Genomic DNA, 18,442 nt, shown 5'->3' on the forward strand with positions numbered 1-18,442 from the left:
ATAAATCCGTCTCTTTTGTCCACTTACGACCGCTTCTGTCCTGAATACTGTGAGGGGGCGGTCTGTTGAGACAGTGGGCGAGTCTCTCTGCTGTCATTCAAATGCAAGCGGGAGTAATTATGAGTTTATATGGACGCGAACTAATGTTATGTCGGAGTCCACTGCTTGTTTAGCAAGTAAACATGCTGAACAGTGTTTTGTACATGTATATATTAGAGCTTTCTCTGAATTTTAGCGCAGTTGGTGAAATATGATCGTGCAACTTTCACATGCTTTTTAAAACAAAACTACAGAGATCAGACGCTTTAGTTTTATCAACGAAAGGCTAAAAATAGCGCTGTTCACCTTGTGTTCACGCCAGAAGTAAAAAAAAAAGACGTAAAACTTGTTTTCAGTACCTCAGATTAGATAAATGGGCGGAGAGAAGGCGGTCGCGTGTGGCTGTTCGAACACATTCAACCAATCGTGCGTTTACACTACAAAAGCAATCCGATCGAAAGGGGTTTCGACTACCTCTGAATGTGGTTGAAAGTGGTCGAAAGTGGACGCGTTCAAAACGTTTTGAACACCGTTTACAACTGGCATTAACCTCGTCCACTTGTGATTTGATCGACGAAAACGCATGTTAATGCCAAGTGTAAACAGCCTCAAAATGATCTCACAACTGTAAATGAATATTTCCACTCAAGTAATACTGAAATAGTTTCTTTATTTCATGCTTTGCATAGGTTATCATAGTTTTATATTTAGAGTTTTAAATATAGGATGTATGGAAACATAATAACACTTTACAATAAGGTTGTATTAGTTAGCATTGCATTAACTTAAAGCTAACTTTAGCTAACATTAGCTAACTTAAACTAACAATGAGCAATATAGTTTTTCCAACATATATTAATTCTTGTTAATGTTAGTTAATGCCAATATTATTGTTCATGTTAGTTAATTGAGCATTAAGTAATGTTAACAGTTACGACTTTTGATTAGTTGTGAACAGTGGCGGCCGGTCACTTCTGGTTTCGAGGGCGCTCAATGTGAAGTTTGTCACAACATGTATGTAGCCCGTCATGTGTGTGCTTCCTTTTTTCAAAATATGTGTTCTGCGCTTTGAGAGATCCTGTGTGCAACATGTGTCTTGTCAAACTAAGGGCCTGCTGCGTCTAAAGGCTTTATGATAAAAGAGACGCTCGCATTTACCAGATACTAACATAATTTCATGCGTAATCAAAGTTTACTGTTAAGGGAGTGTCTTGCGTGTATTTTGTGAACGTGAGCGTCTCTTGTATCATAAACAGTTTTGATGCGTGTGCAGCAGGCACTTATTTTGACAAAACACGTAATTCACACAAGATCTCTCAACACGCAGAACACATATTTTGGCACACATGACACTCCGGACGCTCCGAACACTTACAGTCTCGAGCCGCCACTGGTTGTGAAAAATGTATTAGTAAATGCTGAAATGAACATTAAATGCTGTCTTGTTCAAGCTAATTGTTTATTCAAGCTAATGCATTATTAACAGATGTTAAATAATGCAATTTAATTATAAAATGTTATTGTAAGGGTTTTACCCTTTGCATAAATGATGTCATCATTTCAAAATAAGTGGAATAATTTATATTACTAATTTTTCAAGTTTTATAATTTACGATTTTAATCCTTGGTTGATGATGAGGGTAAAACCTAATTAAGGATAAATAACCTTCTTAATAAAGAAGAATGGTACAAAAATACTTTTTTTTGTAAAAAGTGAAATAGCTGCATTTTTGTTTTGTCTTATAGTGGAGCTGAAGTTCAATCTGGATCATTATGTGAATAAGCGATACCCAGGACTGGTGAAGATCGTGAGAAACAGTAAACGTGAGGGACTCATACGGGCGAGGATTCACGGCTGGAACGCCGCCACCGCTCCTGTCGTCGGCTTTTTTGATGCCCACGTAGAGTTCAACACAGGCTGGTGAGTGGGATTCAGATTTTTATTATTAATGGGAGATTGTCTCAGCGCTCAGAATATCAGTGATGTTCGACTAGTAAAGAGTTAATTTCTCAGCGCTTAACGCTTAAGCATACTGCACTAGCCAAATGAACCGTACTTTGGGATCAAACATACTCGGTGAGTCCACCCCAACAATACTGAGTTGGTCAAACTGGTTTGTCAGACAGTAAGGTTGGTTGGTTGTGGGATTCAAATAATTTTATATAAAGCAGCATGTACATTTAATTTGATCAGCTTATGCATCACCTGGCAATCAAACCCATGGCATTTACTCTTCAGGGTTCCCACTGGTTTTTCTATTTAATCTATTTTATGAAAAAAATCCATATTATTCCCTGTGTAGTGTAGGATTATATATAAAAAAAAATTGGCCTTTTTAAGCACACGTGCTAAACTGTTCCCTTTACATGCTTATATCTTCTGTATGCGAATGTTGATTCATACCAAAATGCTTTTTTGCATAGTTGTATTTGACACATGAAACGTCTCTGGTTACGAATGTAACTGTTGTTCCCTGAGAAGGGAACGAGACGCTGCGTCTCCCTTGCCACACTTTCTGCATCCCTGTAACGCCATCTTTGGCAATACTTCAGATAGCGATATACTTCCTGGCTTCCATGTCACCCTGTCTTTGTTTTTAAGCCTCACCATTGGTTGAATTTGATATATGCATTCAGATGCACTTACCCCTGGAGGCGTCCCCAAAGTGTCACCGCAGTGACACAGCACAAGTTCCCTCAAAAGGGAACTTTAACAATGTATCTTAAAAGGTAAAACGATGTAACCTTGCTCTCACTTGAAATAGTCCTTGAATTTGAGGGTATTGGACCTGGAAAGTCATTGAAAGGTCCTTGAATTTGAAGTTAACTAAGGTGTGGGAACCCTGACTCTTCTAAAAAGGGTGGGGGCGTGTCCACTGTTGGCGCTGAAACCACACCCACTCACAGAAAAGGTGCCATCTTTCTTAACTTTCAAATACCTCTACAACCTGAATGTATGCCCGCGATTGTGCTAGGCTCCAAATAATCCTGAACACAGAAATGGTGAAACTCCACAATTTAGTACTACATAGTTCACAGTCTTTATAATGTATAGTTCACATTTATATTGTATGTAGAAACAATAATCTGAAATGACTTTATACAAACATTTAAGGTTCTTTATAGAACCATACAGCAAGACAAAGGACCCTTTAGGAACCTTTATTTTTTTTAAATGTTGACTGCATCGTTCTTTACCAGCTGAGCTACAGGAGTTGAAGCTTATTTTTCTTTTCCTATTCCTGTAAGCCGGTAATAAAGAATGAATGCACTTTTTGCTGCATGAAAAACCACGAAACAGCTTTAATGTGCTGAGCTGTCGAGGTTTCCACTGCACTCACAAAAATGAAGGAAGGCATCCATTGTATGTCACCTCCTTTGACCTAACAGCAATGAAATCTAATTAAGAACTCCCGCTAGGGTAGTATGACCTCCATTTGGGAATTATGGATTAACCATTAATGAGCTTTTCCTCTTTGTTCCACAACATAAACATTTAATGGAGAGATGATCTCTGAAGGAAGCCTTGGTCCCAGGAACATGATGCTGAATCTGCGGCCGGAAAGATATTTACTTAAGCCAAATCTCAGTATAAATTCAGTTTCCATTTACCTTACCTAAAAGATATATTATCATTTCATTTAAATGTTTTTCTTTCTGTGTGTGCTTGAGAAACGTGTACAATAAGTAATGCTCACCTGAGATGCACAAGAAGATGACTTGAAGAAATATGCATTTAATTTCATATCACACTATTTTTTTTACCCTTTTTCTGACACAAACATTATGTTATTTTATCAATCTTGGTAGTAGTAATGTTAATCAAATAATGGACAATTATTTTTTATTTAAATGGCATGCTACAGTAAAGCAATGATATACTTTACTTTCAAATTGTGAGAGAATGCTGATAGTCTGTTGAGCCCTACAGGAACAGACCAGAATGAGCTGTGATTGTATGAATACAGTAGGAGGTCGCTGTATGAATATTACTGATTATTCATGACTTGAGTCTATTATCCACAGCTGCTGTATTGTGAAACGTTGTTCATGTGTGTCTACGTCATTGGGCAGCTGACTGAGAATTGATATCAGTGATTAAAAATTAAAGGTTTGGACATAGAGTTTCATTCTGAACAGAAAGCATACTTTTTGATTTTTGACATATATGGAGATAATTTCCAAAATTGTTAAACTAAAATTTTAATAGAGAAGGTTATAATAAGTGAAAAAAGTTGTAACACTTTAGTATGGGAACCTATTCTTACTTTTAAATTGCCTACACTCTTGCGTATTACTATAGGCCATGCGCATGACCATGTTCTACATCTTTTAACACTACACCATACACTGTCAGAAAAAAAATGGCCAAAAAGTGGTCCCTAGCTGTCACTGGGGTAGCCTACACCTTTGCACCTAAATACTTCATATTTGTACGTACTGGTACAAAACAGTTCATATAAGTACCTTAGTGTTGGTACAAAATGTATATACATCTACCAAATGGTACATATTAGGACCTTTTTAAAGGGTAATGCCCCATTGACAGCTTGGGACCATTTTACTTACTGTACATAGACTTGAATGCATTTGGCCTTTAAAAAGGTCCATATTAATCCATGACCATATTTAAAAGTAATTTGGATAAAAGCATATTTTGAATGCATACATGTATTGTAATTTAGTTCGTTTTCAGTTTTCGGTTAAAAATATGGAGTAGACCAAATAGCCGAATTTGTCTGCACACTGAAAACATGCAGTCGGTTTAAAAAAAGTTTATTAAAAATGTTTCTTTTATTTTACATATGCAATGTTGTAAGATTGAAAATATAGGAATTTATTATTCCACCACAACCCCCATTTCCATCCTGTACCATTTGCATTCCTGTGCTTATTGACTATTGGCAGAGTCGTTCCTTCAGTGGGGGTTAAAGGTGATCTTCTGATAGGTCAGTTTGAATGGATTATGTTGGGTTTGGTCAAGTACTGTGAGGGTTAAAGGTGATCTTCTGATTTGTCAATTTGAATGTATCATCTTGGGTTTAGTCACATGGTCAAGGGATAGAGGATAAAGGTCAAGGTTTGCATGAGCTCTGGGCTTTTGCCTTTTCCCCTTTGCTTTTCTTGTTCACCTGAGTTCTTGGGTTTAGGTCATTAGGCCAAGATTCCAGTTCTCAAGTGTGAATCTCTTTCTTATAAACTTTCTATTTATTTACAAATTGGTTGTTTAGTTTTGATTTAATGTAAATACTTAAACGCTACATATTGCAATACAATATATTCATACTCTAGCAACGCTCTCCTAACATATTGTGTCCTAAACGCGGGAACGATTGCAGTTTTGTTGTCCTTCCGAAACCTGAGATCCCTTACAATGTAAAAAGTGAAAAGGTGCAAAGTGTCTTAAAGGTGCAAAGTGAAACATTCGGCTGTTTCATTCAGCTGTCTTCCTGTAAACTTTTGATCTGTGTCACATTTTTTACTCTCTCCATTGTTCCCCATTCATATCCATATGTCAATTATCTGATCTTTTGTATCTATGCCTCCATCTCTTGATATCCATGTCTCACACCACCCTCTCTCTCTCTCTCTCTCTCTCTCTCTCTCTCTCTCTCTCTCTCTCTCTCTCTCTCTCTCTCTCTCTCTCTCTCTCTCTCTCTCTCTCTATTTCATTTTGTTCACTTCTCTGCCTCGGGTTCCTGAGGACCTCAGTTTCATTTAAACAGAAAAACACAGCGATACACCAGAAACCTGAAATCCATAAAATGTGTTATGATCTTCTCAGAGAGTCCAATAACCAAACCAAAAAGATATTTTCATAAAATCTGTAGATACATGTCCCACGATAGTGTAAACAAGCTTTGTTATTCATTAGCTTTTTCGAAATGTTTGATGTTTTCAGATTTTATCATTTGATCAATGTTAAAACATTTTTACTTCTATCTCTGTGTAATGTGCAGAAATGTGCCACCAATGGCATATAAATTACACCCCATTATGTTATTTTAGGGAAGGTTTGACTTTAATTTAGGTTTGTTTCTCAGGAAAAGTTATCAAAGGTCTTTAGAAGATGTCTTCTCTATATAATTTTTTCTGGTAGTTTCAATCTGCCAACTCCATATTGGAGCTTGACAGATGTTGTCACTAATATCAACTACATTTGTATTGAAAAAATCTGTGTTGAATGTAATGTAAATATAAAAAAGTCTGGAACGACATTAGTTTGCGTAAATGACTTCATTTTTGGGGTTTATTTTGGATGATCTGTTCCATAACCCAATGCTTTGTCCTCTCTTACCCTACAGTCACATTAGCTACAAAAGTAAACGACACCGAGCGACACGCACTCGCTTGATGGGCGTTCCTTGGCTAGTTTCTAAAAGCAGTATCAAAAGTCACTTTAGAGGTATTGTTAAGTTACAAGAATGGTGTTTTTGGATTTAAAAGTATTTATTTCTCGATAAAAGTAACAAAATATATGAGATAAAATGCCAAACTTATCAGATATATGTAAATACGCATTTTCCGCAATCTTGAATTATTTTCTCAGACTTGACCACAGACCTACGTCACGCTGCTCCTTCACTCCGATTGGCAGTCGCTTTGTCGCGTCGCTCATCATTTGCATAAAATAGCCTGCTTGTCTATTTTGGACCCGCCTTGCTCGTGCAGCGGCGAGCTTGTCGCCGGTAAACGGCCACTTCCATTGAAAATGAATGGTAGCCCGTCTCTTGTAGCTAATGTGACTGGGGGCTAAGAGTAATATCAGTTGAATATGTGAGTAAGCCACTCGTAGGATGATTTCCCTATAAACATTGTGGCACTATTGCTCTTTTTGTTTGTACAGTTTGACAATGATGTTTGGTTTAACAAATGGTGTAAGTTTGGAGCTTAAACACCACATGTTTGTCTGAAATATGGAGAACAAGGCTGTGTACAGTAAACTACAGTACATAGTGCATGCCATTTGTTTTCTAACATATTACTTGTACACTATGCCACTGGCCTCTTATGTAGAAAAGCACACAAAGCTCAGTCCAAACAAGTGATGGAGAGAGCCGGGCACAAGCTAACGTATTTTGGTTTTGGCTCAATCATTCAAACAATGATTGATTTAGATTAATCATATTTTGTGGTGTGCAGGAAACTTTACACAAGCAACTCTTTTAGAAATCGAATGGAGCTTTTCCATTGCAAAGTACCCCATGGGTCAGGTCGTGTCAGCTCACCTTACTTTGGCTTGGTTAGCTTTTCTATTGAGTTTAGTACCACTTCACAGAGGGAGGGATTATAGGCATGTTGTTATATTTGCTGCCTTCTGCTGTGACATCATACAAAAAGTGGGAGCGAACATCATTGGAATGCAGTGTTTCCCATACATTAATTATTTGTCAGTTCGCCACAAAATCAAAATTGACCACCACAAATAGATCACGTTTATCACTACCTCTGTCTTCATATGAATCAGTGATCTACCGTGTTTTCAGGTCACATTTTTGTATCAGCTCAGATCGCTTGAAACCCAAGCAAAACATGTTTTTTTTTTTCAAATGACCACTTTAAAAGTGGTACTAAAAAAAAGTATTGGGTACTACGTATTGTATCCAGTGGCAAAGTCCCCAAAAGTAAGCTGACCCGACCCAACCCGTGGGGTACTATGCAATGGAAAAGCACCATAAAAACAACTTTTCACAAATTTGCAGGAGATCTGACATTAAGAGAAAAATACCAAAAGCACAGATTCCTCAGCCATGTAAAATGTCTATGTTACAATTAACCCCGCGCTAGTTTGTGCATCCACATTGCTGCTAAATTGGATCTGATTTGTGTACAAAATGCCTTTTTTGTAGTGACCTTTGACCTTTAAAAATATATTCATAAGCAAAGAGGCCAAAATATCCTATACTTCATATTATGGTTATATCGGATGGCTGAGACCAATAACAGAGATTGATTATGTGGGCCAGAAAACGACCTTGTTAGAGAGAAGATTCAGGATCTGGCTCAACTTTTACGCTGTGAGTCAGAGTGTGTAATAGAGATAGTTTGTGTAAAGGTTTGGGACAAGTTTTCAACCATACCACATCTGACCGAAATTCAAATTAAAGTCCACATATTATGCAAATTTGTACAAGATGTAATATAAGTCTTAGTTGTGCCTAGAATGTGTCTTTAAAGTTAAGCTTACACAGATCATTTGTTATAGCATGTCCAAAATGCCCCTATTTGTGTGGAAGCAAGAAAACTGTTTTTATGTGTGTACCTTTAAATGCTAATGAGCTACAGCTCCTCGCTCCCTTACCAACAGACAGTGAACACTTTTAGTTATAATAGATTTGAATTACGTGGAAAAAATAGCATCTTTTGCCACAGTAGAGCTAAAATGTGCTAACAAACACATTTAGAAAATTTTGGGGTAAAATTAACCAGTAAGTCAGTGGCCGTGGGCGGGGTTTTATTAGTGTTAACAAGTGAAACAAAACAGCATGTACACTCACCTAAAGGATTATTAGAAACACCATACTTATACTGTGTTTGACCCCCTTTCGCTGGGGTCTTCTGCTGTTGTAGCTCATCCGCCTCAAGGTTGTGCGTGTTGTGACTTCACAAATGCTTTGCTGCATACCTCGGTTGTAACGATTGGTTATTTCAGTCAAAGTTGCTCTTCTATCAGCTTGAATCAGTCGGCCCATTCTCCTCTGACCTCTAGCATCAACAAGGCATTTTCCCCTACAGGACTGCCGCATACTGGATGTTTTTCCCTTTTCACACCATTCTTTGTAAACCCTAGAAATGGTTGTGCGTGAAAATCCCAGTAACTGAGCAGATTGTGAAATACTCAGACCGGCCCGTCTGGCACCAACAACCATGCCACGCTCAAAATTGCTTAAATCACCTTTCTTTCCCATTCTGACATTCAGTTTGGAGTTCAGGAGATTGTCTTGACCAGGACCACACCCCTAAATGCATTGAAGCAACTGCCATGTGATTGGTTGATTAGATAATTGCATTAATGAGAAATTGAACAGGTGTTCCTAATAATCCTTTAGGTGAGTGTATAATGAGACTGCTTTGGTTTAAATGGGGTTAAAAAAGGATTGGTTGGGGTTTTTTTATTGCAGGGTGGTTGTGTTCACACATTTATGTCCAAACACTTTGTAAAAGTGAATTGCTGTGGATTCCACATATTTAAAGCACATTTGTAATATACGCTGTAATAAGCACGATTCTTTTAAAGAGTAAATGTGTCTTTACATTCCTTCACGGAGTAATAATGGCAGATGCCTGATCTGACATTTTGAATTCCCAAAATGCGAGACTGAATGTTGACAGTAATTATGGCAGGTGAGGGGAATCAGAAAATGTGCTGTGCTAAATTGTATCGAACACATGCCAGAGCGAGCTTTGCATTTGAGTGGCCGTGTTCTGGCAGGTGTAAGATTTAAGTTGGCAAATTAGGTAAGTCTCCTTTGAGTTTGTGCATCATTTTAGTGGATGTGATTAGAGAGCATTGGCAGACAACATTGGCAGATTTCAGTTCAGATAAATGATATTTATAATTGTTTAAATGACTTTATTTGTCATATCCAATCATTTACTGAAATTAAATTGTTGACATATTGTTACTGAGGTCATTGGCTCTTTATGCAGAATATTAATAACTTTTAAAAATATCCAAGCAAGCAATTGATATTGTTTTAAATGACATGAAATCACAAATATGTATTCAAGTTCTGCTAATGAAGTGCTCTTCCGCCAAACAATATAGTTCTCATTTTTTATCTGCTTAAAGATTGCCACATTTTATTTTGTGGCACCATACTTACTCGTCTTTAAATAGGGAAAACATGGAAGTATTTGGTGGCTTCTAAATTCATCCCTGTTTGGATCCTAAGGAATGAATGGGGCTAGGCTAAATGCTAACACATTCACGACGCGCTGTACAAAGATTAAGTGTACTCATAAAAAAAGATAGGTATGTATTAATTCGTCTAAGCTGAGGTAAGAACATATTAAAATATTGAAAACCAGTGGTGTTTTCCTTTAATAAAAGTAAAAATAGTGTTATGTTCTCTTGCATCCCACTGCAGTTACCAAGGTGATATTGTGTAGCCGATTTTATAAGATTAATATATATTTTACATGCACTACATCACAAACTGTATTTTATTCAAAACTCATTTTCCATCCGCCTGTCTTTCAATAAAAACATATACAGAAATTATTATTACAATTTATTTATTTCCATCTAATTACTCATTAGTCTTGCTAAACTCAATTAGCAATGTTCAACTCAAATCTGAACTCTTTGTTTAACGCATAATGCGGGCGTTTATACTCTGCACATTAAAGGGCTTTGTTTGGAGCAATGGTTACAGTAGCTGTTTATGCATGAGGGATGTTAGGGCTCCTTCGGCAGAACTGGGTTGTAATTAGATTACCGACTGGGCCATCATTTAAAGGCCAGCTTTTATTCTCTCTGACCTCAGCGTCTCAATGAAAACATTAATCAATATGCAGCTTTACAGGCCTGATCTTTTCAGGAGCCCGCATGAACTTTTTAAACAATCCTCCAAGGATTCACGGCCTTGCTCCTCGCAATGAAACACTTTCTGTGTGCAGGTTACACAATCGAAATCACCTTTCGATCGTTTGGACGAAATCGATGACTCCTCAAGTAATGCTTAATGGTAATAGTTCGAAGATCACCCAGTGCAGGGTTTGAACCTTCAAGGTATTGATTATAAGACGACTTCTCTAACCATTAGGCTGTACCATGCAACAGTGTTTTTAGCAATAATATTTTTTTTATTTAAGTAGATGTGTGGCCAGCATGCAAATGTGATCACAGGAAAGCAGCTGGACTGGCAAAGCTTTGATTTGCATTCTTTGAAAATAAAGGTGCACACTATGGCATAGAAGAACCATTTTTGGCTGTATGGTTCTATAAAGAACCTTTAACTTATGAAGAACCTTTTTGTTTCACAAAGGGTTTTATTTGTAGTAGAAAAGGTATTTTAGTTTATAAGAAATAGTTCTTTGGGGAACCAAAAATGGTTCTTCTATGGCATTGTTGTGAATAACATTTTACAGCACCTTTATTTTTTAAGACCATGCCCATACAGCAAAAAATATATTTTCAAATATAATTTTAAAGGTTTTTTAAAATATAAAAAATGGCCAAAAATATATGTACTGAAATATATTTTGAAATATGTTTACAAAAATGTATTTTCACTAATATATTTTTTGGCCATTTTTTATATATTTAAATTTTTTAAAGCATTTATATACACATAGCATTGGAATAAAATTTGTATGTTACAAACCTGTAAACATACATAAAAGGTTTGAAAAAATAAAAAATAAATATATTTTCAACTGCAAAAATATACTTATAATGTTTAGATAATTTTATACATACTTATACATTAACTTATACTTTATACATTTTATACAAACTTTTATATTTTGGCCAGGAATGGGTTGTAATATTAGAAATGTATTTGTTGCCTGTGCAAAATATTTTAAAATATATGTTTATATTAGTGCTGGGTATAGATTAATCTAAAAAATAAAATTATTTTTTGCATAACATATAAGTTTGTGCTTTGTATAATAATTATTATGTATATATAAATGCACACACATTCATGCATGTATTTAAGAAACATTTATATATGTATATTTATTTATTTATATTTTATATATTCTATATAAGTAAAAAACAAATATATAAATAAAACATTTCTTAATTGTATATATATATGTGTGTGTGTGTGTGTGTGTGTGTGTGTGTGTGTGTGTGTGTGTGTGTGTGTGCGTGTGTGTGCGTGTGTGTGCGTGTGTGTGCGTGTGTGTGCGTGTGTGTGCGCGTGTTTAAATATACATACTATTTACACACAGCCCAAACTCATATATTATGCAAAAAATTACTTTTATTTTGTATGAGATTAATCTAGATTATTCTATGCCCGGCCCTAGTTTATATTTGAAAGTTAAAACTAAATATATTTTAAAATTCAAAAATATATTAAATTAAGCTTTAGCTTTCTACAAAATGTATTTTGCATATATTTAAAACATATTTTGGGCTGTATGGGTAGCTTCTATGTGGAGTAAAATCATAATAAATTAAATTATCCATGTGGTATTTTGAGCTAAAACTTCACGTATGTACTCTGGAGAAACCAAAGATTTATTTTACATCTTAAAAAAGTCTTGTGAAATGTCCCCTTTAAATATGATACGCACATTTAATCATGATTTTATTGTCTCTTAATGTGTTGTGGGCTTTGCATACTGTGTTCCATATAGTATGTATATGTGTATACCTTTATAGAGATTGTAATTTATTCAGATGTGATATTGCCAGTGTGTGAGCCCAGAACTGGAGACCTCTGCTGCTTTCTCTTGTTTGCATGTCCTATTGAAGACTTCCTGGAACTGTTTTACATAATTGTTGATTCACCTTTTACCACACTAATCTACTGGAACCTGATGAAGAACTCCAGATGGAAAATTTGAAGTGATTAGAGCTAATGAAGTATGAGGGATGAGCTGTTCTGGAGTCAGTCACATGGAAGCTCCAAACACTTGCAAAGCGGAGCTAATAGCTTACAATGAGAGGTGATATCCCTGCCGCACACGATTCAGAATAGTCAAATGTTCAAGACACAATTATTGCAGGGTGCATTTGCATCCCTATACACATAATGTTGATTTACATTGATGCATTTAGCGGGCGCTTTTATCCAAAGTGGCTTGGAATGTTTTTGAGGTTCAGTACCCGCTTAAAAATAAAGATTTCAAAAAGTTTGTTCATAAAAACTTTTCTGTTGCACTAAAGGTTACTGGAAAATGTTTATGTAGACTATAAAAAGATAACAAATGGTTATTTTAAAGTCCCCATGTAGTTGATAATTTTATCACTTAAAGAGGACATACCATGAAAATCTGACTTTTTTCATGATTAAGTCCTATAATTGGGTCCCAAGTGCTTCTATCAACCTAGAAAATGTGAAAAAGAACAACCTAGTAACTTAGTTTTGGTAAACTATTCTCTGCAAGCATGTGAAAAAATAGGTCATTGAAATTTGGCTCCCCTTGTGATGTCAGAAAGGGATAATACCACTCTTTAATTTGCACTATCCAAAATGCATTGCCATTTAGTGCAGAGATCAGCTCATTTGCATTTAAGGACACACCCAAAAATGCCACATTTTTGCTCACACCTACAAAGTGCCAATTTTAACATAATAAATTATCTATATGGTATTTTGGGAAAAAACTTCACATACATACTCTGGGGACACAAAAGATATATTTTACAACTTAAAAAGTAATTCTTCATGCTTTAAAATAACTTGAATGTAACTGTACACCCTTGCCTTATTTAGTATACGTAGATCTAAGCATATGCAAATTAGTCCCCACCTCTACTCAATCATACAAGCTCAGACCATAGATATGAATATGCAAACTAAGCCCCACCTCTACTCAATCACACAAGCTCAGACTATAAAAAAATAATATGCAAATTAGTCCCTGCCACCACTTAAGCGCACCAGCATGGACCATAGACATATTTATGTACATAGATGCTACATACGGCAGTTCGGACAGTGTAGAGTAGAAAAGAACGGCATAAAAGAGGAGAAGAAAATGTTATGTTAAGTTAAACAGTAAAAGTAAAGAATGGAAAGTTCAATTCGTAAGGTCAATGTCATTCGTAAGGATGTTTTTTTGAACGTTTCTGTGGTCAACCTATGTCTATGTTTGTTTTTCCAGTAAATCGCCGTCTTGATCTTTTTTAAATTATGCTCTAGAAACACAATTGCACCAGCATGGACCATAGGCATATTTATGTACATAGATGCTACATACGGCAGTTCGGACAGTGTAGAGAAGAAAAGAACGTCATAAAATAGGAGAAGAAAGTGTTCGGTTAAGTTAAACAGTTAAAGTAAAGAATGGAAAGTTCAATTCGTAAGGTCAATGTCATCGGTAAGGATTTTTTTTTGAACGTTTCTGTGGTCAACCTATGTCTATGTTTGTTTTTCCAATAAATCGCTGTCTTGATCTTTTTTAAATCTTGCTCCAGAAACACAATTGCACCTGCATGGACCATAGACATATTTTTGTACATAGATGCTACATACAGCAGTTCGGACAGTGTAGAGAAAAAAAAACTGCCTAAAAGAGGAGAAGAAAGTGTTTGGTTAAGTTAAACAGTTAAAGTAAAGAATGGAAAGTTCAATTTCCAAGGTCAATGTCATCCGTAAGGATGTTTTTTTAATGTTTCTGTTGTCAACCTATGTCTATGTTTGTTTTTCCAATAAATCGGCGTCTTGATCTTTTTTAAATTATGCTCCAGAAACACAATTGCACCAGCATGGACCATAGACATTTATGTACATAGTTGCTACATACGACAGTTCAGACAGTGTGGAGAAGAAAAGAACGGCATAAAAGAGGAGAAGAAATAATAATACCTTTATTTTATAGAGCGCCTTTAAAAGTGACTTTCTCAAAGCGCTTTACAGAGAATACAACACATTAAAAATACAAAAAATATAGATAACAAAAATAATAAGAAAAATAAAATAATCAAGTAAAAGCAATCCTAAAATAAAACGTTTTAAGACGAGATTTAAAAGTCTCTAAAGTATTTGCTTCCCTTATGTCAGCTGGAAGAGAGTTCCAAAGCTTAGGAGCATAGGATGAAAATGCTCTGTCACCCCTGGAGCGAAGCCGTGTCTTAGGCACAACTAAGAGTCCACTTTGAGAGGAACGCAGATTACGACAAGGAGTATAAGGCATTAAAAGATCAGTTAGGTAGTGAGGAGCCAGATCATGCAAAGCCTTATAGGTTAACATAAGGACTTTAAAATCAATACGGTACCTGACTGGGAGCCAATGCAAAGACTTCAAGACAGGGGTAATATGATCTCCAGCCCTGACCCCAGACAGTACTCTAGCAGCCGAATTTTGTAAGTATTGGAGTTTGTTAAGTAATGATCTAGATACTCCTACTAAAAGACCATTACAATAGTCCAGACGAGAAAAAACAAAGGAGTTTATCAACTTCTCAGCCACAGCAAAGGACAACATGGGACGTAAACGTGCTATATTTCTAAGGTGAAAAAACGATGTCTTAACCGTATTCTGAACAAAAGGCTCAAATGACAGCGACGCATCAAAAATGACCCCAAGATTTTTTAGTTTAGTTTGAAACGCCAGGGTGACACCATCAATAGACAGGGTAGGTGAACCATCAGCACTTCGCAGTTGATGAGGAGAGCCTAGGAGCATAATGTCCGTTTTAGAGCCATTTAAGGACAGAAAATTATTAGACATCCAAATCTTAATCTCAGTAATACAGTTAGAGAGATGCAAAATGTCCACATGTTGCCCTGGCCTTGAATGAATATAGATCTGCGTATCGTCAGCATAAAAGTGATAGTTAAGGTCCAGAGATCTAAGTAGCTGACCAAGTGGATAAATATACATACTAAAAAGTAAGGGACCCAGTACTGACCCTTGTGGGACCCCCGTATGTACAGAACCAACTTTGGACCTATGTCCACCCATAAAAACAAATTGACTGCGGTCAGTAAAATAAGACCTAAACCAGCCAAGAACGATCTCTGACAAACCAAATACAGTTTCCAGACGATTGAGTAACAGTGCATGATCAACAGTGTCAAAGGCAGAACTAAGATCCAAAAGAATGAGAAGAGATAGGGAGCCTGAGTCGGAAGCTATAAGCAAATCATTAGTTACTTTAACCAACGCAGTCTCTGTGCTGTGCAGTTTCCGAAACCCAGATTGAAGGGGCTCAAATAAGCTATTTTCAATTAGGTGATTGTTCAATTGGGCCGCAACCACACCCTCTAAGATTTTAGCCAAAAATGGAAGGTTAGAAATTGGGCGATAATTTGTAAGAACTTTCACATCTGAATTTTGCTTTTTTAAGATGGGAGTGACAGCAGCAGTTTTAAGTGCTGTTGGCACCAAACCAGTTGACAAAGAGTCATTTATTATGTCAATAACTGTGGGGCATAATGTATCAAAGCAAGATTTAAACAAACTACAAGGCATAGGATCAAGTATGCAAGTGGAAGCTTTCATACAAGAAACCTGCTTGCAGAGTAGCTCAGGTTGTAATGCAGTAAATTTGGAGAAGGGAGTACCAAAAAAGCTTGATGTGATATTTATTTGGACAGCAGACCCAGAAGAACTGCAAATATTTGCACGGACCTTGTCAATCTTATCCTCAAAAAATTTGAGAAATTCGTTACACAACGAATCAGATGAAGTCAAAGAACTGCCATCAACCACATTGAGAAGACTATTAATTGTGTGGAAAAGCTGCCTAGGATTGTTTTGATTCTTTTCAATAAGATTTGAAAAATATGTTGATCTTGCAGTTTCAATAGCTACCCTATAATGTGCCAAACCATTTTTCCAGGCTTGATGAAACACAGTTAAACCCGAGCAACGCCACTTTCGCTCCAATTTTCGACATACTGCCTTCTGGGAACGCAAATCATCATTATACCAAGGAGACGACTGTACAAATGAGACATTGCGTGTCTTTATGGGTGCAAACATGTCCAAATTGGCTGTGATAACATTGTTAAATGCAGAGACCTTATCTTCGAGAGAAGGCGGCGGCATAGCATTTAAGAAAGAGACAATTGAATTTGCAAAAATATCATGATCAATTGATTGCCATTTACGGAATGAAATAGATCGTAAAACTTCTCTACTAGAAAGTGAAACTTCAATATTAAAAAGAATAGCGAAATGGTCTGAAAGACCAACATCCACAGCAGAAAAATTTGTAAGAAAGTGTTCGGTTAAGTTAAACAGTTAAAGTAAAGAATGGAAAGTTCAATACGTAAGGTAAATGTCATCCATAAGGATGTTTTTTGAACGTTTCTGTGGTCAACCTATGTCTATGTTTGTTTTTCCAATAAATCGCCGTCTTGATCTTTTTAAAATTATGCTCCAGAAACACAATTGCACCAGCATGGACCATATACCTATTTATGTACATAGATGCTACATACGGCAGTTTGAACAGTGTAGAGAAGAAAAGAACGGCATAAAAGAGGAGAAGAAAGTGTTCGGTTAAGTTAAACAGTTAAAGTAAAGAATGGAAAGTTCAATTCGTAAGGTCAATGTCATCGGTAAGGATTTTTTTTTTGAACGTTTCTGTGGTCAACCTATGTCTATGTTTGTTTTTCCAATAAATCGCTGTCTTGATCTTTTTTAAATCTTGCTCCAGAAACACAATTGCACCTGCATGGACCATAGACATATTTTTGTACATAGATGCTACATACAGCAGTTCGGACAGTGTAGAGAAAAAAAAACTGCCTAAAAGAGGAGAAGAAAGTGTTTGGTTAAGTTAAACAGTTAAAGTAAAGAATGGAAAGTTCAATTTCCAAGGTCAATGTCATCCGTAAGGATGTTTTTTGAAAGTTTCTGTAGTCAACCTATGTCTATGTTTGTTTTTCCAATAAATTGGCGTCTTGATCTTTTTTAAATTATGCTCCAGAAACACAATTGCACCAGCATGGACCATAGACATATTTATGTACATAGATGATACATACGGCAGTTCGGACAGGGTCGAGAAGAAAAGAACAGCATAAAAGAGGAGAAGAAAGTGTTCAGTTAAGTTAAACAGTTAAAGTAAAGAATGGAAAGTTCAATTCGTAAGGTCAATGTCATCGGTAAGGATATTTTTTTTTACGTTTCTGTGGTCAACCTATGTCTATGTTTGTTTTCCCAATAAATTGGCGTCTTGATCTTTTTTAAATTATCCTCCAGAAACACAATTGCACCTGCATGGACCATAGACATATTTATGTCCATAGATGCTACATATAGCAGTTCGGACAGTGTAGAGAAGAAAAGAACAGCATAAAAGAGGAGAAGAAAGTGTTCGGTTAAGTTAAACAGTTAAAGTAAAGAATGGAAAGTTCAATTCGCAAGGTCAATGTCATCCGTAAGGAGGTTTTTTGAAAGTTTCTGTAGTCAACCTATGTCTATGTTTGTTTTTCCAATAAATTGGCGTCTTGATCTTTTTTAAATTATGCTCCAGAAACACAATTGCACCTGCATGAACCATAGACATATTTATGTACATAGATGCTACATACGGCAGTTCGGACAGTGTAGAGAAGAAAAGAACGGCATAAAAGAGGAGAAGAAAGTGTTCGGTTAAGTTAAACAGTTAAAGTAAAGAATGGAAAGTTCAATTCGTAAGGTCAATGTCATTTGTAAGGATGTTTTTTTGAACATTTCTGTGGTCAACCTATGTCTATGTTTGTTTTTCCAATAAATCGTTGTCTTGATCTTTTTTAAATTATGCCTCAGAAACACAATT

The 18,442-nt window shown here is 36.1% G+C and overlaps 1 protein-coding gene across 2 annotated transcripts in view; it reads left to right on the top strand.

The window, feature by feature from the left end:
* galnt9 (polypeptide N-acetylgalactosaminyltransferase 9) overlaps nt 1-18,442 on the top strand; it is a 184,756-nt gene that overhangs the window by 103,733 nt on the left and 62,581 nt on the right. For both annotated transcript variants that reach the window (XM_055198580.2, XM_055198579.2), the window contains one exon: nt 1,786-1,960. In XM_055198580.2, the coding sequence (XP_055054555.1) occupies nt 1,786-1,960 (175 nt within the window). The remainder of the gene's footprint in view (nt 1-1,785; nt 1,961-18,442) is intronic.

Source organism: Misgurnus anguillicaudatus, chromosome 22 (assembly GCF_027580225.2).
Source record: "Misgurnus anguillicaudatus chromosome 22, ASM2758022v2, whole genome shotgun sequence".
In the NCBI taxonomy this organism is placed as follows: Eukaryota; Metazoa; Chordata; class Actinopteri; order Cypriniformes; family Cobitidae; genus Misgurnus; species Misgurnus anguillicaudatus.